The sequence below is a fragment of the Scylla paramamosain genome, chromosome 33, assembly GCF_035594125.1.
Source record: "Scylla paramamosain isolate STU-SP2022 chromosome 33, ASM3559412v1, whole genome shotgun sequence".
Lineage (NCBI taxonomy): Eukaryota > Metazoa > Arthropoda > Malacostraca > Decapoda > Portunidae > Scylla > Scylla paramamosain.
Window position 1 is genome coordinate 7,511,301 of NC_087183.1, and position 18,567 is coordinate 7,529,867.

General features: G+C 39.2%; 2 protein-coding genes across 9 annotated transcripts in view; one reads left to right on the forward strand and one right to left on the reverse strand.

Moving 5' to 3' along the window:
* Positions 1-8,104, reverse strand: part of LOC135089580 (uncharacterized) — a 21,729-nt gene extending 13,625 nt beyond the window's left edge. For 2 of the 5 annotated variants that reach the window (XR_010261553.1, XM_063985330.1), the window contains exons 1-3: positions 2,887-3,098; positions 2,140-2,714; positions 821-928 (exon numbers count right to left, since the gene is read on the reverse strand). Coding sequence is in view for 4 of the 5 variants with exons in the window: in XM_063985330.1 (XP_063841400.1) it covers positions 821-928; positions 2,140-2,694 (663 nt within the window). In the remaining variant the exon portion in view is untranslated. Of the gene's footprint in view, positions 1-820; positions 929-2,139; positions 2,715-2,886; positions 3,206-7,632; positions 7,756-8,083 lie in introns of those variants that run through there. The other 3 variants (XM_063985331.1, XM_063985332.1, XM_063985333.1) reach the window with 3 other exon arrangements.
* Positions 3,510-14,415, forward strand: LOC135089582 (rhomboid-related protein 2-like). 4 transcript variants are annotated; one of them, XM_063985348.1, is made up of 8 exons: positions 3,510-3,572; positions 4,686-4,762; positions 5,045-5,212; positions 6,063-6,233; positions 6,660-6,802; positions 8,106-8,250; positions 8,812-8,991; positions 9,832-14,415. In XM_063985348.1, the coding sequence occupies exons 2-8, from the start codon at positions 4,697-4,699 to the stop codon at positions 10,081-10,083; spliced, it is 1,125 nt and encodes a 374-aa protein (XP_063841418.1). In that variant the 5' UTR covers positions 3,510-3,572; positions 4,686-4,696; the 3' UTR covers positions 10,084-14,415. The 4 variants fall into 4 exon arrangements, with proteins under 4 accessions (XP_063841418.1, XP_063841421.1, XP_063841419.1 ...); XM_063985351.1 differs by lacking the exon at positions 3,510-3,572 and adding an exon at positions 3,631-3,654; XM_063985349.1 differs by lacking the exon at positions 3,510-3,572 and adding an exon at positions 3,693-3,882.
* Positions 14,416-18,567: the final 4,152 nt, after the last annotated feature.

The following is an 18,567-nucleotide window of genomic DNA, read 5'->3' on the forward strand; positions in this document are numbered from 1 at the left end:
ATGATGACACCTTCCTCTATGGGTGCTGTTACCCTGGTAGGTGCACATAATGACAGGTTAAATCATAAGTGACTGTGTTTATAGTCTTACACTAAAGAAGTATCTCAACTACTGAATCACTAAATGTAAACAAGCCAGGTGTTAATGTAATTCAAGTTGAATCTAACAGAATCACATTTCAAGAAAAATTAAATAGAAACTGAACTTCATAAATATATATACCAAAACTGCAGTGCAAGCCATGGAGTAAGGGAGGGAGGGAAGGAGTGATTATAAGAAAGAACATAGCTGAAGTGACTGAATGACAAAACTAGTTATCAAGTAAGGACACAATAAATACAAGAAAGGTTCATCAGTACTGTACATACTAAAAATGGAATGCAGGAGGGAGTTCAGGCATGAATATCAAAAGTACCTGTGAGAAGTGTGAATGAGGAAAGTAATTATCAAATAAGTACACACAGTGAATAGACAAAAATTCAGACTACAAAGACTCCATTTTGAATTGGTGCCATAACAGCTAAGGTTAATGTTATTGCTGAATTAAGTCAACAAACATTACCAGGATAACAAAAAATAACAAAGGAGCAGAGACAAAACATACATTATTAGAGAAGTGAGAGAGAGAGAGAGAGAGAGAGAGAGAGAGAGAGAGAGAGAGAGAGAGAGAGAGAGAGAGAGAGAGAGAGAGAGAGAGAGAGAGAGAGAGAGAGAGAGAGAGAGAGAGAGAGAGAGAGAGAGAGAGAGAGAGAGAGAGAGAGAGAGAGAGAGAGAGAGAGAGAGAGTGAGTAAGAGAGAAAACAAGAGTTGTCTCCCTTACACTGAGTGGTGGCCTGTGCACTGGCATCTCCGGGAGGGTAAAGTCTGGATCAAAGGTGAGGAAATTATGTCTGACCATGGGAGCGAAGCCAGTCACCTCCTCCCCTGCCTGCAACACAACAGACACCACCGTCACTCTCTCTCTCTCTCTCTCTCTCTCTCTCTCTCTCTCTCTCTCTCTCTCTCTCTCTCTCCCTCTCTCTCTCTCATGCCTCTGAACATGTTAGGATTGCTTGGCTAGCATTACAGTTTAATATAATGCTCTCCCTTTATCCAGTTTACTAAACACTCTTGCTATCATATCATGATATTTGATGCCTGCTTCTATTTGGGGATATCTGGAAAGGATGCTGATGCAAAAATGCCCCACAGATTGCCCATCATTACCTGGGACTATGGTAAGTGAATATGGGTAAGGTTTCTATTAAAAGTAATCTATCAAAAAATCAGAAAGACAAGTTATGGATACAGTCTACATCTCAAGTAATAAGGTGTTAAACTGCCTGTTTCATATGAATGATGCCTACATAATTTCTGTTTTGCTTCTCTTTGACATGATAAAGGCAAGGTGAACACTACTGACATCAGCACAATCTTAACTGGATTGGAGCTCTTGCAGCAAATCCTCGGTCATCTCCCTTCTACAAATGATATCAAAGCAGGAACTTAGAGAATGTCTTTGGGAGGAAAGTGTGATGGCTTCTACAGTGTATCAATGGTCTTGTATACATATATCCCAGGAATGTTGAGTTAGCAGACTTCAACAGGAAGCAAAAATATGCATAAGATGATCAAGAAACTGACTGCATTAAGGTACTTGCCCACTAAGGTTATATGAGTGATACCTCTCCCACTTGCATCTGAAGTTATTCATTGGTTTTATTACTTTGAACTTAGTGTCATGGACTCTGGTGCATTAATCTTGCATCTGGCGATGCTCTCACCTGCTGACTGGCTGATGTATCCCTGTCTTGCTTTAAAATGTGTGACATACTGACCAGATAATTACTACCCATATAATTTGGAATTTTACAAATCAATAAAGAACTGGTAACAATATGAAAATAATTTATTTCATGTGGTGTATTAAAACAAAACAGGAATACATAGGCCACTCAGCAAGTGAGAGTATTGCCAGGGAGCACTGGCCAGTGACCATGCTTGCACAGCCTCAGATAGCAGAATTACTGTGGCAGACTCCACAGTGGGTAGTGAAGAAAACATCACCATTGACTCAATTGACTAAGAATGATAACGACATTCTGATATCTGGAAAGAAAATGCAATAGAGTCAGAATACTGATTTAACTACTGCCTCACCTCTTCTAATTCCTCTTCAATTCTTTTCTTCTTCCTCTGGACTCTTTTCTTGACTTGCAGTGAGGAGATGCGGCCTTGCAAGTTCTTGAAGCCCCCAGCTTTGGCCATGCCCCTCACCCCCATCACCACACCTCCCACCAGAGTCACACCACCTGGGGACCACTCAGGCAAATTTCTATTTTGCACATTTTTCTTTGAATGTACAGCACTTAGTGCTGCCAGGCCTCGGGTGGCTATAAATGGCAGGACTGGTGTGCCACTGGTTTGTACATGGCAAGAATAAGCCCATGCACCATTTGGTTGCCTTTGATTCCCTATAAAATTGTTATGGGTATTCAGTAAGTAACTAGACACATCACCATTTTTCATAAGATGAGAGGAGGAGCTTGTGTGTAAGTGTGTTGCCTGCTGTAACATGGGTAATGCAGATGCTCCTGTGCTCCTGTGAATCATCCAGGTAAGGAGCATGGAACACTGGCTTGTTGAGTTATGTATTCCATAGGTCTGCAACACAACAGATGCAACACCTCTGCCAGCTAGTGTCCTTCCCAGCATGGTGCAGTGATGGCCTCAACCTGGAGGAGAAAAGTGTCACCTCATGACTCTGATCGGACTTGTAAGAAAAGCATTCTCCAGCAGTTTTAATTTCTATTACAATATACATAGCTATAAATATTCCTGAATTTTAGATCAGGCAGGAGTGACAGCTACCCTCACACCGGCAGGAGGCACCTTCACTTGGCTCACCTTTTGTAGGGTATCCACGCCTTGTCTCTCCACCTGCACGCCCGCCACGCCTCAAAACCACACCCACTGCTCTCCACGCAACTCCAGGCGGCTCAAGGAAATACCTAAATGTTGGTTTAAGGATATGAACACTCCGTGACACTCCTCCCACGGCCATACGAATCTGATGTAAACATTGCAACTTATCTACAAGCATATCCTGACCTCCCAGTTTGGAGCGGTCATTTTAAATTTCTACCTTAGACTTGTTGGAATATTTATTGCAATGTGATTCATGCATAATATATAATGTAGATGGATTAAATTTCAATAATAATGTAATGAGTAAAAACATACATGATCGCTCATCTTGGGTAGATGGTCAATATTGTTGTTAAATTCAAATATATCTGAGTGACTTGAAGACTACTCAAAAAAAAAAAAAAAAAAAAAATCAAGGTGAAATGCTTCATAATCTATTAACCCCGCGATCTCTATGATCAGGAAAATTTACTTAGTTTAAATCAAGTCACACAACTTTCACTGAATTATGTAGTAGCAAAAGGTGGAAAAACAAACAACAAAGTAACACAAAAACAAGAATAAGTAATGCAATTTTGTAAAAAGGAATGTGGAAAAAATTGGGAATGTCAATAATTTATTAGTCCGGCGCCCACTGTTGACAGGGAGAGGTGTGACCCACAAAGGTGCGAAGTTACCTGTGTTGTTGTTATTCGTGTCATATTAACATTTCTCTTAAGATTTAGAGTACCAACGCAAGGAAACCAGGTATATAGCATTATGCACTTAAGAAAACAAGACAGTGGGGGCGGGAAAACCAAAAGAAAACTGGTGATAAGAAGAGATATGTCAGGCGGTTAATTTAGGAAGTGACTCATATCCTCATGTTGTGCCTTCCTGTCTTATAATCTGTGTTTGTATCACTTATCCGACGTCACACTGTGGGGAAAGTTATCACTGCGACAGCCTTGCGTGGCAGAGGTGAGGCCGGGACAGGTACGACAGTTAACAGGTGTACAGGTGGTGGGTGGTGACGGGTGAAACTGAGAAGTGTTGATGGTGTAGGTGAAATGGTGGGATACAGGTGATAGACAGTAAAAAAAAAAGTACAGGTGAAATGGAATGGTGGGGTGTACAGCTGGTGATGGGCAGGTGGAATTAGCAAGTTGAGGTGGCTGTGGACAGTGGGTGGACGACCAGAGGTGGGCAAACAAGTGACAGGCAGATGACAGGCAGGACATGTGGATGCTGTGTGCCGAGACTCATTTCACAGCTCCTCCAGACAAATTCAATGGAAAATATCAAGTTCCAGGATACAGGAAATTTATAGGAAGAATGAAAATGAACCTTAAATGAAGAGACAGTTAATGATCACAGTTAAATCTTCAACTGGAGGGAAGTTACAAGTGGTGTCCTTCACATATTTGTTCTCATCTCTTATTGTCTATCCCAAATTTTGATTGACCTGGCTCACACATTCAAAATAGAAATGAAATGTAAATATATAATATAAAGATATCTAATTAACTTAACAGTGCCAAGCTGTAAATGAGCCTTCATGAATACAGGAAATGTTCTGATAAGTGGATGCTATTATGCCATATTTATATCAAGGAGAGGAAATATATACCTGATAGTGGGGAAGTGTCAGAGATCAGGACTCAGCATTATCTCTTACCAGATTCTGCTATCAACCTTTACTCGCCATATTCTGTAGGACATCAATAACTTACTAACGATCTATTGTATAATGGTGGCGAGAGATTCACAGCAGGAAGTGACACAAAGTGTCTTTCCAGGGGCAGCAGTCATGTCTCGGTCAGGGAGGAGCAGTGGGAAGTATGACCCAATCAACTGGCATGAAATATTTCAACGGGTAAGTCAGAGAGAGAGAGAGAGAGAGAGAGAGAGAGAGAGAGAGAGACACATACATGTAATGAACAAATAATTATAGCAGAATAAATTCAATTGTAATAAAGAGAACAAAATACATGCATATGATAAATCAACTAATATTTAAAGTAAACAGGATCAAGTAGATATTAAATTTTGATCATTGTATGTAAATAAATGGATAGACTGATAAACATGTAAATGAGATACAGACAAAATAAGCCAAGACACATCAGCATTACTGTCCTCGTGCTCGGCCTTCCAGATTGACCAGGATGGTGATGGGTTCATCTTACGATCTGAGCTGCGGCGGTACCTCCTCGCCACGCCGGTCAGCGAGGTGCCGCTCTCCGACGACATGGTGGATGCAATGCTCTACCACGTCGACTACAACAACGATGGATTTATCAACCTGCAGGAGTTTTATGGATTGGTGAGCATCCCTTGTATCTCTTCATTCATTCAGATGGCTTGAATATCATTTTTCCTTCCTCTTTGGAAATGCCTATGTCTTTTGCAGCTTTATATCCAGTGGTAAGTTGCTATATTTTTTCTTTACCTTTGGAAGTATTTCTTTCTGCATACATTTAATTACCATTGATGATTTCACTTCATTACTTCCCTCATGCTCTTCCATCATGGCTGTCGAATTCCCCTTTTCTGGTGTGCATTTTAACCTCCTTCCTTTTTTCATGCCATTCTTTTCTTCACGTGTGTGTTTGAATCATGCTTCCTGTTGATTTATTCCACCTTTATTCTTTCCTTTTATTTTACTTTTTTTGGTGGAAGGAAGTTAAGCACCAGAGAGATAGGTAGACATAAATATACTTCAGATTAAATTTGTCGGTTTTCTGCAATGTCATATCGCTTCCTAAAAGAAAGAAAACAAAAAAATTCCTTTCTGATAGTATTCTCTTCCTTTCCCTGTCATTATTTGATCATTTCAGTGAGTCACTTGTATTCTCTTCCTTTCCCTGTCATTATCTGCTCATTTCACTGAGTCACTTGCATTCTCTTCCTTTCCCATCATTATCTGCTCATTTCACTGAGTTAGTTGTATTCTCTTCCTTTCCTAGTTATTCTCAGCTCATTAAACCGAGTCTCAGTCTTTTATGTTGACATCTTTCCTTCACATTGACTCTTTTTGCCTTCATATTCCTTCCCTATCCTTCATACTCCTTTCTTATCTCTCATACACTGTCCCTAACCCTAATATGAGTGAGTACCTCTCCTATCCTCCACACTCTTCCCTGTACCTCACCCCCATACCTGCCTCCCCACAGGTCAATGTACCAGTGGACACCAAGACCAGGTCAGTGCTACAACGGACTCTTGTGGCCACTGCCTTCTCCATGGCCCCACGCTCCCAGGTGTCTCATGGAGATCGTCTGTACATAGCTGAGTACTCCTGCTGTCCACCTCCTCTTCTGGTGCCCCTTCTGTGTACTGCTGAGGTAAGGGATTGGGATAACTGAGTGTAGAAAGAGAGGGATCTGATGACTTATAGAAGAGGAAGGAGGAAAAAAAGTGTAGAAGAGGGAAGATAGGAATGTGGGATCTTAGGGACATTAGGTTATGGTGCCACTACAGCAGTCATGGTGTTGGCATTAAGAAAGAATTTAGGAACACTTGAGGAGGAGAGGGAAGGATTGATTTAGTGTGCAGTAAGGTGCTGAAAGGTATGAATTTATTGTAATTTATGGAAAGATCACTTGAGGGGTTTTCCTTGAACCATAAAAATGAGATGGAAACTTTCCTCCTCTGATTGTTGATGCATAAAATGCTGCTTTCTTACATCTTACTTATTATGTGAAGAAAATGGAAAACAATGCATGTAACTCACAACTATAACTGACAGTCCTTCGTCCCCGGTGCCACAGGTTGGGGTGTTTGTTTACTATGCCGTGACTATGGGTGATGTGGGGCCCTACTCCCCTGTGCCTTGGTCCTCCCCACTCATCTATGACCCACGGAGGCGCATGGAGGCCTGGCGTTTCATCTCCTACATGTTCCTTCATGCTGGGTGAGTGTGTGCAGCTGCCTCCTGTCCGCTGACTGAATATTTGCTCAAGACTGGCATGCAGGGAACATTTTCATACATGTGATCTTGAAATGCTCATAACTCATGTTTTGAAGCTCTGAGAAAGTTATCTAAAGGGTTCAATAACAAGAGAAGAGCACCCAGGGGTTGAACCAGTGACAGAACAGCCAAGATACATAACTACCAATTGAGTTATAATGTTTGCTGCAACTCAGGGGAAGTTTGGTTCACTTAAACTATCTGGTCACTACTCTCTGGATAACATTAGTGAGATGAAAAGATAAGATGAGGTCACAGTGAAGAAAAGATGACAAAAAAAGATAGTTATGATTAAGTTTGAAAGTTACCATAACTTAAGATGAGGTCACAGTAAAGGAAAGATGACAAGAAAATATGTTTATAACCACTAAGTTTGATAAATTACCATTGCTTAACAAGCTGGTAAAGAAAACAGCAGTTCTCCTTTTAAAACAATAGTCTTGTAACTTCCAGTTTATCTCAGTTAGTTAAGAAAGTTGTTTCTACTAATATCTCTATATGTTCCTTCCTTAAGGTTTCCAGTCTTCATGAATGACTGTGTTGAGAAGTTTGCCAGGTGTTCTTAATTTGCTTTAGAGAATCATGTGCAGTAAATCATGTTATCTATAGCCTGTGTATTTTCTTGTAAACTTTATTCTAACTTCAGCTTATCTAATTTGCTGAGATATGTTATTAATCTGTTTTGTTAGATAAACATGCGTCATTGTCATAACAGACAAACTTTAAATTTACTTAATACAACTCTAGAACTTGACAAGAGATTTAATACTCACCTGAGATCAAGTAGGAACCAAAGTAATGGAAGGAGCCACCTATGAGCACAGCACAACAGACCACAAATTGTAGAGTGACTATTCTGGCTAGTGTTGACAGGGGGCTGTGTGAAGCACTTCATACTGAAAAGTTAATTGTATGGGTTGAGGAAGGTTAACTTTGGATCTACCCATCTAAAAACATTCCTCAACAAAGTCCCTTTAAAGCATTTCCTTTAGTATGAAAATAGTATATTCATCTGGTATAGTTTACCTCAAAAGAAAAAATACCTTACATAACTAATACAATCTTGGCCTATGTATGAGTGAGATGGCTTGTGTTTATGCAGCCATCACCAGTCAGTTTGTGTCATCTGATTTGTATTTCCAACAGGCTCAAGAAAATAAGTTAACAAGAATCTTAGTGTGATCCTGGTTTTATTCTTTATGCTTATGTCTCTGTCTGCACTACCTAATGTTGCCACCACCCACAGATACATCCACCTGCTGTCCAATGTGATGGTGGCACTCTTTGTGGGAATTCCCCTGGAGATGGTACACAAATGGTGGCGGCTGCTGATCCTCTATGTGGCTGGGGTGCTGGCTGGCTCCTTGGCTGCCTCCATGTTTGACCCCAAGGTGAGCAAGGTACCTCTTGTCTTTTGTCTTGCTTTTTTTTCGTTTTCTTTCTTATTCCTCCATTTTTTCATCACTCTTGGGCCACTTTTTTGTTCCTTTTCTTTCTTTCTCTTTGGACTCAGATACATTTGGCCAGTACATTGCTGCCTGTATATATCAGGTTGGCATACTGTTCCATGTCATTTCCACACACATAATTTTTACTTGAGATTAAGATACAGCATATGGAGAATCCTCTGAATATGAAATTTTCCTTCCTGGATTGCTATTAAAAGAAAGAAATATATTTTAATTTTCAGATGGGAAAAAGGTTTATAGAAGTATAATGAGTTAGAATATAAAGTGCTAATATGAAAGTGTGTCAAGAATCATCTTACCCTATAAACAGAAAAACAAAATAAGAATCAACACTTTTCTTATGTGAGAGAGATCTCAGCTTTTATTTGTCTGAAAAATAAGTGACAGATTATTATTTTCTCTGACAAAAGTAAAAAGGAGAAATCAATTGTCAGTGCAGTCAAGCACACTCAACATGTCATTCTCTCCCTCATTCCCTCACAGTCCTTCCTGGTGGGTGCATCAGGCGGCTGCTACGCCCTCATTGCGGCCCACTTGGCCAACATCATCATTAACTGGGGTGAGATGCCTTTCAACTGGATGAGGCTCCTTGTCATCCTGGTCCTCATGGCCACAGACATTGGGGTCTTTGCCTTCGCAACAGTCACCCAGTCCACCACCAGGGTAAGCAAAGACCTAAAAGGGGCTGTTTGTAAATATTGTGAAGTTTCCTTCTTTGTTAGAATATCATTAGCACTGTATTGGAAAGCAGACACTCAGAACATATGAATCATTGAAACTTAATTTAAATAGCTAATATTTCTTTGAGATTTTGTCCATTCTTTATGTTCACCTTTATGTCATCTTTCAGATCACACCTACACTAAAACTGAGAAACAAATGATATGAAAGGAGAATAATCTATTATTTTGAGATTAATTCATGAGATTATTTGTTGTGAAGATGCTTATGGTTATTTTTATGATAGAAGCATGACAAATTTCTTAGCAAAGTCAGTCAAGCATTTTGTAACATTTAATTGTTGTGTAGATGATGTTTCTGATGATTTTATGTAGTAAACTGTAGCATAAAATGTCAACATTGAAGCCATATTAACTTTGTAAATTCTTTTTATAATAATCAAATGCGATTAGATAAATTGAAGCTTCCTGGTAAGGCACTGAGGCATTCTTTAGACATTAGTTGTTGTGATTAATGGTTTCAGTTTATTTTACAATAATCAGCTGTGATCTGTATAAAACAAAGCAGTCTGATGAGGTAAAAAGTTCTACCTTAAACCAATATTGCTATTGTTGGAGTTAGAAAATGAGAATCAAAAATATATTCAGTACTGATGTGCTTTATCGTGGACTGGTGGCAGTGAGATTTCTTGTCTTGCTCAGTTGACAATGGAAGAGCATATCTCTCACGGTGGAGAAAAGATATTACAAGTACAGCTCATAAATTTAAGATGATACACAAAATAGTTAACTGTACCATTTTATATTAATCCTTCATTGGCAGGTGAGCTATGTGGCACATCTGGCAGGATTTGTGGCTGGGCTCCTGCTGGGGATGGTGACCCTGAGGAACCTGAAGGAGCACCGCTGGGAGGTAGCACTCAAATGGACAGGACTTGCAGTCTTCCTGGCCCTCATTGCTGCTGCAGTAGTGATACAAGTGGCTTATCCAGATGTGGTCGGCCTTTATCCACCTATGCCTGAGAACAGTTTCTCAGGCAAGCTGCTGGATGGTGAGGCTGAAATCTCACTGTAGATCTGGGATTTGGGTGTGTTTTTTTTTTTTTTTTTTTTTTTTTAGGTTAATATGCAAATTTTGGGTTTTCAAGGGTATAGTAGTTTTTCAAGGGTATAGTATGAAAAGAAAACTTAGGTGGAGATTCAGGTCAAGTCCTTAAAGTGGAACTAGCTTAAGTTTGGATGGTTTGTGTGATAGATGGCAGCACAAAGAGTCAAGTTGTGAAGGTTTGCTTAATGTGTACTTTTGGACAGTTTGTGTGATAGATGGCAGCACAAAGAGTCAAGTTGTGAAGGTTTGCTTAATGAATACTATTAATAAACTTGCCAGATAAGATACAACCTTGGGAGCTAGCTGTCCAGGGTCATCAAATGTCAAGCACATATATTACAGTCCAATTTTTAAGCACATCTGGTATTTTGCCAGACCTGTCTGTGACTTGCATGGTACCTGGTTTATTTTCTTCTCTGTGTTCTACAAGTGCCTTAAAACATGTGTGATTCTTGAATTAAAAATGTGTTTTGTAGTGAAGGTTGTGGGAAAAAAACATCTTGCTTAATTTTTGTGTACTCACTCTTTTCAGAGGTAGCAGTAGTGGGTATAATTAGGTTTGGACTTTTCATCAATACTCTTGCAGAGGGCATTTTTATGGCTTGATATGGTATATGAATCTCATGCTTGTCTCTCTAATGATCTGTGGATAACTTTGGTTTTTCCTTGCTGTTTGATATGGAGTGGGTCATAACTTTGAATCTCACATTAATCTGATTGTTTTTTTTCCAAATAGCATCTTATTAGTGTTTAGCTTATGTGGCTTACTTCATGAAGTTGTGTTGGAAGTTTTCATGGAGTAACATTTGTAGTGAGAACAACTAATATAGTTCTTAGGTTCATGGAGGGGTATTAGCTTAAAAACACATACCTTGCATCCATTCTCTAGACACCTTATAATTGTAGATAAAGATTTGGTTGTGTTGGGAAGCAAAGGTTTTGTCAAAGCAGTATCAGGGGATGATGGATTTATGCCTCCCACCTTGTTTTCAGTCTATTTTGGAAATGCAGTTCTTTATTGATCAGGATATATATATATATATATATATATATATATATATATATATATATATATATATATATATATATATATATATATATATATATATATATATATATATATATATATATATATATATATATATATATATTTTTTTTTTTTTAGATGGGTAATGCAAAGGAAATTTCTGGGGGGAATTCTCCCTTTGTTATGAGGGAATCACATGCAGGCTTTTTTGTTAAAGATGGAGTGGATAACTGAAAAGATCAAAGATTATCATGAAACATAAATATGAACTCCTTGAGCAGACCACATCATCCTTACAGATGGGGACCATTTCCTCTTCCATACCATTAGATTGCTTGTTTTTCTATTGTCTGATGTTAGCATAGTGTGAAATTTGACGTCTATGCTATCTTGGTTTGTCTTCTATGACATTCTTCTTCTATTCTATGACTTCTTATTGTAAATAACGAGTTCATCATCACTATATTCATGCACTGTAATCCATATTAATGGCTCTTAGTTTTTTTTTTTTGCAGCATTTTTATCAAAAAGGATCAAGAATAGCTAGTTTACTTAGAACTGTACAACTCTGGGTAAAGGTTTCATTCCAACTTTTAGTTTTCAGCTATCTAACATTTTTTTCTCTTTTTTTTTTAGAATTCTTCCATCTTTGCATTAGATATTACCTGAGCTGCACCTTTGAGTGTGATGTTGTAGGTGTCATTGTTTTTCCATGTTGAAAATAACAAAAGTCTTAAGTCCCAAGCTCAGAATGAGTATGAAGGACAAGCAAAGCCAAGCAGTAAGCAACAGACTGTTGGCTCCTGCTTACTGATAGTGTGCATCAGACACCTTGCTTCCCAGGTGACTTACAGACACAGGTGTGACTATGACATGCACATCAGTTGCATGTACCTTAATATTTACAGTATTTTTATAACACTTTTATAACATTTATTTAACACAGACTGCTTTATAATTATCTTATGCACATAAATGTCGGTGTATAATCCTCACTGCATGCAGTCTTTCTGGGAGACTGAAGGGAGTTTTGATCACCCTAACATTTCCATTCTGTGTACTTCACAAGTCTTTCTAATGCCACATAATGTACAATCACAACACAAAATTTATTGAGACAAATATCAGCACAAGAATGCAATTTTGTTCTAAATGTCCATTTTTGTGAGTCTCTCATTGCAGACAGAGACAAAAGTGTAACCTCTGTATGGTGAAAAGCAGTGTGATTATACTGATGCAAAACAAATTATTTCTGTATGGGTGCATCCACACAGTCAAATGCTGTCTGTCAGACAAACACTCTTACCATATCACAAGGCAAAGCAGATTCAGAAGCAATAAAATGAGGGAAGTTGATATGGCAACATACAGTGGTACCAGATGAAGTTTTATACCATAGTTTTTACTCCATTCACCTGGCAAAGTCCAGCAGACAACGTTTGAAACTGATGTCCGCTGGCAACACAGGTATTTAAGTCAGTATTAGTGTGGGCTCAGGAGACAGGGGTTTGTTGTCAGCATCTAGTGGGGTACATCATAATCATGGTGCATAAGGAGATAAAGAAAAAAAGTTGACGGGGCAGGTGAGATCTGATCAGTTAACATCCTCAGTTCATCCATAAACAAGTAACTTTGTTCATCGTGTGCCTGGCAATGTTGTACTTCCATGCCTCTGTCCCGCCAGACGGTGTCTGAGGTTCAGATACTATGAAGATGGGCAGTGTCCGTTACACTCCTTGGTACTCACTGCTGACGTTATCAGTGCTCCTTTCCACTTTCCATTGTTAACTGGTAAGAGGGAGATTTGACAATGTTTGACAGTGTGGATGCACCCTAAGATAGACATCCGTGGAAATTTGTAGCTACTGATATGTACTTTGTGATTAGAATAGTCTTTCATGATGTAGTGAGTGTCATAGGAATAAATTAGTAAGTACACCAGGGTCTCATTACATGTGAGGGTTATGTTTTCCAAAAACCTCACACAGATTTTTTTTTGTATGAAATTTATACTCAACATTAATCATACATTGCTTCAAGATCCTGTCTTTTAACCACCAAATGCTAATTATGAAAATATTAGCAATAACAGTGCACTAAAGCAGCATCAGAAGACAAGGATCATCTTATATTACAACAGTTGAAAAGACAGTTTTATATAGGAAATACAAAATTGTACTCACTTCATGATTGTTTGTGTAAAAGCTTTGAGAGACGAATGGTTTCAAAGGTGGGCTGAGAATGCAATGAGGCAGGAGTGCGGAAGCCTCAACTTTCTGTGACACGTGATGCATTGAGGCTGCTGTGAAGTTGCAGCTGGAATAGAGTGGTGAAGTGGAGCCGGGGTTGCACTTTTAATCAAGTCTTCTTGAGGTGGTGATGTTACAAATAGTGATCTAGAGAACTTGTCATTATTGTTTTGCCTACCACCATTTTGCTTAAAGGTATAGACCTTGTAGGGTGCCAAAGCAGCTTGAGGTGTGTGTCTCATGCTCTCCTGCCCTCCCACCTCAGCACCAACACTACTGTCTCTCATTGCCTTCCTCACAACTCAACTCATAGATGATTTTTCAACACACAGAATTGCTCTCACATTTCAGGTGGTGACAAATATACAAATCAATACAACACAGTTTTCTGACCCTGGTGTAGAGGCTGAAAAAAGTACAAGAGGTGGGGCAAATAATTATTACTGTAATCTTTCATGTTCTTTATATCTTCATTTTTCTAGATGTTGGAACAATTTAATGTATCAGGGTTTTGATGTATTCATGTAGAGCTTAGTTTGTGTAGTTGTGTTGTATTTCTGTTAGTTTTGGATATTTGCTTGTATGGCTCTGTCTACCTCCTGTTTGTCTGTCTGTCTGTGTCTGTCTGTTGTCCCCCACATCCCCACCTCCCACATTTTCTCTCTCTCTCTCTCTCTCTCTCTCTCTCTCTCTCTCTCTCTCTCTCTCTCTCTCTCTCTCTCTCTCTCTCTCTCTCTCTCTCTCATTAACAGGCAATCTCTCATTAACAGGCAATAACATTTACCAACTGGTACCTATATTTATATTTAAGTATATTTAGATATCAAAATTTTATTTCATATGCAGCCATATCTTAGTAATATATGTATCTTGTACATGCATAGTTAGATGTTTTATTAACTTAGATGCTTTTTAATTTTTATACTGGATTTATACTTTATCATATATCATTATATATAAAATATGTAAAATTCCCACAGAGTCAGTGAAGAGTAAAATGAAAATAAAGATCTGTGGAAATAACCTTCTCTCTCTCTCTCTCTCCTGCATATTACTTTTTAGACAGGTTATTAAGCCCATGTAGGTTTTTCACTTTCATCTGTTTATACATTTTTATCTAAGAAGTTTAATCACAATTTTTCCATTAGCTTATGAAAATAAGCACAATAGACAAATTCCAGTGCTTAAAAGGATAACTCAAAGCTTGACTGATACAAAAGAAGTGCATGCTGAGGTGCTACAGCTACTAGAGACAGTAAGGGTTACCATTGACACGGGAAGCAGCCAAGATTGCTAAAGAGCCTTTATTCTACACGAGTCGAGATACAAGAATGTGACAAGCTCACTAATTCCAACACTCATCCATCCACCCTCCCAACCAACCACATCCACACATCCATCCATTTACACCCACCAACATCCATTAACCTATCCATCCAGCCACCTACACAACCACCCACTCAACCACATCTACTTTTTCACCCACCACTCACCACAAAACAACAACAACAACAATGTCATGCTTGCAACTTGCACAGTTGTGTAAATTCTATTATTAAAGTAGTGGCCACGAGGAAGTATATTATACATTTAAATATTCTACAATTATTTCAGTAAAAATCAAGTGCAATAATAATCTCCGGGTATTCACCTTCAGCAACTCCCCGATAACTTGCCATCAAATTGATTTTTAAATAGTACTCGAGGTGCATGTCAGAACAATTCAGTACTTAAGTAAGGAGGTGACAACAGCTTTCAGTGTGACCAAATTTAAAGAGAAATTAGATAACTGCAGATATGGAGACAGGACAAATGTGCTTTAGCTCGGACCTGTACAGTACAACTAGGTAAATACAGCTACACACACACACACACACACACACAAGTAAATATGAAAAAAAAAATAAATAAATAAACGAAGTAATATAAGACATGAGTACCATTTGAAACACGCCTTCGGTAATATGACGCGAATCAGAAAATTCCAATGTGACGTTTACTGGTTAGTCAATAGAATGGAATGGAAACGGATGGGATTATAAGAACCCGTGTTTATTTGAGTATAGAGGTGGGGGGAGGTGTATTAGGCATCATTATTTGCTTTCCTTCAATTATATGTTAGCTCATAGAGTGTACATAAAATAAAATCAATGTACTTTGGTAAGGAGAGAGCGAAAAATACCCAGAGTGTGTGTGTGTGTGTGTGTGTTGACAATTCATAAGCGATAGATATTTTTTTTTCATATACACTTTGTAGTAAAGGGAGAAATGAGAGACAGAATAGAAAGAAAAAACAAAAGTAAATAAATAAACTCGTAACTGAGAGATGACAAACGTTACTTATTAGCTCGTACTTTTAAAACATCTATCAGGATTATTTTCAAAGGGCACAGACGTAAACAGTCGCGTTTTCATTAGTGTTTCCCTGTGATTATGTAGAATTCTTGTTAAACGATCACTACAATTATACAAACGTCCTTGAAAGCCACCATGGTTGACAGTAGAGCTTGCCGGAAATACTCGAGGAGGGACGACGAGGCGCTGAACAATACAGTCCGCTCATTAGGAATAAGCAGGAGGCGCTGAAGGGGAAAATGAGATTGTAGAGAAAAAAATAATATCGGGAGAATCTGAACAGAGAGAGAGAGAGAGAGAGAGAGAGAGAGAGAGAGAGAGAGAGAGAGAGAGAGAGAGAGAGAGAGAGAGAGAGAGAGAGTTGAATGAATAAAAAGCAAAATAATAAGACAACTCAGGAACGGTAGTTACAATGTCACGATGGCGCAGGAGGTAAGGAGCTGTATTAACTGAAAATATTGGCCCAGAGAAGGGAAAACTCAGAGCAGAGACAACATATCGAAATACTATAATGTTTCATGTAATATTACCAGGAAACGTTTAAAATAAGTACGAATATATCCCTAAAATTCGAAGAGAAAGCAGAATAACACATGGATCAGAGACGAGAGCCAACAGGAAGCTACAATCGCAAATGGCAGGCGTTAGAAGGCTATTCCACGCTATTGCCACACAGCTGCAGCGCTGGCTGGCACGTGACCCGCTGTGGTGGTCGTGCCCGTCCCCTTGCTGCGTGCAGGGACATATAATGGCATGTTTGTGTGGCAACAATCGATATTTTTAATCACTGTCTGAAAAGCAAAACAACATAAGAGTAAGAAAGAAAAAAAAAAGCGTTATGGAGGGGAGTCGGGGCACCGTGAGTGGCGCGAGGGTTACTGTCTCCCAAAATCAGTTTCAAGAGTACTGTATACCTGCTGCTATGAATATAATTTGGAAGTAACCTTAACTTCTATAATTTTTAGATTACCACTGTGACGACCAATTGTTTTATGACAAGATCATATTCTTGATTGAAATGAATGTATTTCAAGTGAATCTGATAACCACACATCTCGGGACATTGGTGTTGTCTTAAGAGTGGAAGGAGCTCCCCCTTAACGAGCAGCGCCTAGGGTGTTCAGCCACGAAGGGCAGATTCTTGTCACGTAGTCACCAACTCGTACATCTACGTATGACTTCTGGCCGCTAAATGGTTATCCAACACACATCCATAACAGAACAAACAACAAAGTGGTTTAGCCTTTGACAAAGAGAATAAAAAATACCCTTATGGATTAGTTTTAATCTCATATGGACGTTCAATTTCCCTATATGAAAGGATGCAATATCTGATTACATTCATCTGAGGCACATGTGAACAGTTTTGTTTTAAATTGGCGAGATGTGCTATTTTACAAAAATTTACCTTTCATATTTAATGTTTTTTCACTTTTAACAAAGCCAGAGCACTGGGTTATCTTTCTAATGAAATAAAATATAATAAAATAATCCTTCCTCTGTTTGTAAACACTGGTGGGACAGACGCGAAGAAAGTGAGAGGTGTGTACACGCTACTCTGTACACACCAGTATGCCTTTTGCTTGTAAACTAAGAGACTCGTGAAGACAGGGACAACCACGAACACAACACCGGTAGCGCGAGAGAGTGCTGCAATGTTGGAGGAAAGTTTAGCCCACGGAAAGAAGAGAAAGAAAAACCGAGGATAGTGAAGGACACGTGGCAGGGAAAAAGAGCAATGGATATGCAGTGACGTGACGAGACTAGACTGTGCTGATGACTGAGCGGCTATGCCAGGTCACCGCCAGGCCGTCCTTCTTCGTTACTGTGGCGGAGGCTGCGAGTCCCGGAGTGAGAGACGGGACAGTGACTGGCGGTGTGTGACGGGGACTCGGTGACTGCCGCTGGGAAGGTGGTGGTGCAGGGAAGGGTGGCTCAGTTGCAGACGAGGGAGAAGAAGAAGAAAGGAGGAGGAGGAGGAGGAACAAGGAGAACAACAAGAATAAGAATAAGAACAAGAACAACAACACGAATGACAAACGAGAATATACACTCTCCAATTATGTCTGAGTATATCCCGAAGAAGCTCATTGCAGAAGTGAAGGAACGAACAGTGCATGAAAAAACTCTAAGGCAAGAAGCGAGAGGTGATGGTGATGAGTGTGAAGGCGGGATGGGAGGCCGTGCAGGTAAAGAGACAGGAGAGAAGATGAAAGTGGAAGGGAGAGAGCCTCAAGTGTCTGTTCATAACTCTGACGCGAGGATGTGACGTGAAAATTGGATAAAAGTATAAGGAAATGGAAATCAGGGGGAAAATATAGCTGGAAAGGATAAACTGGTAAGCTGACACGTAATAAAAAAAAAATGTTGAAGATGAAGATTTACAAGATGACAATGAAACGAGAGGGAGAGGAAGGACACTAGGGCAATAAGTAAAAAAAAAAAAATAATAATAATAAAAAAATAAATAAATTATGGTATTGAAGTGAATGATTTTGTGGGCAGTACCTCTCACGAAACACTTTAGTAGGTAAGAAGAACAGGGAGGAGGGAACAGTGTGGTGGTGACGCTCCAAGGGCGTGATAGTGTAGAGGGAGAGTGAGAGAGCACCGTATTCTGAAACACATCTGCGCCGCATCTTCACTACATTCAAAAAAGGCTCTAATTGAAGTGACACGGGTTCTTAGGGATATTTTTATGGTTCTCGTGACAGATTAACATTATTTATATATTATGAACAAGAGGAACACTCTGGAGAACCTGGCTAATCATCTCTGTGGCCTTAGAAAATAGTAGTAGTGAGAGAGTATAGAGTTTCT

Excerpts from the sequence above, each read along its gene's own strand:
- LOC135089582 (XM_063985348.1), top strand. The coding sequence starts at position 4,697 with ATGTCTCGGTCAGGGAGGAGCAGTGGGAAGTATGACCCAATCAACTGG. Across the intron at positions 6,234-6,659 it reads CCCTTCTGTGTACTGCTGAG|GTTGGGGTGTTTGTTTACTA; the intron begins GTAAGGGATTGG and ends CCGGTGCCACAG. Across the intron at positions 6,803-8,105 it reads TACATGTTCCTTCATGCTGG|ATACATCCACCTGCTGTCCA; the intron begins GTGAGTGTGTGC and ends CACCACCCACAG.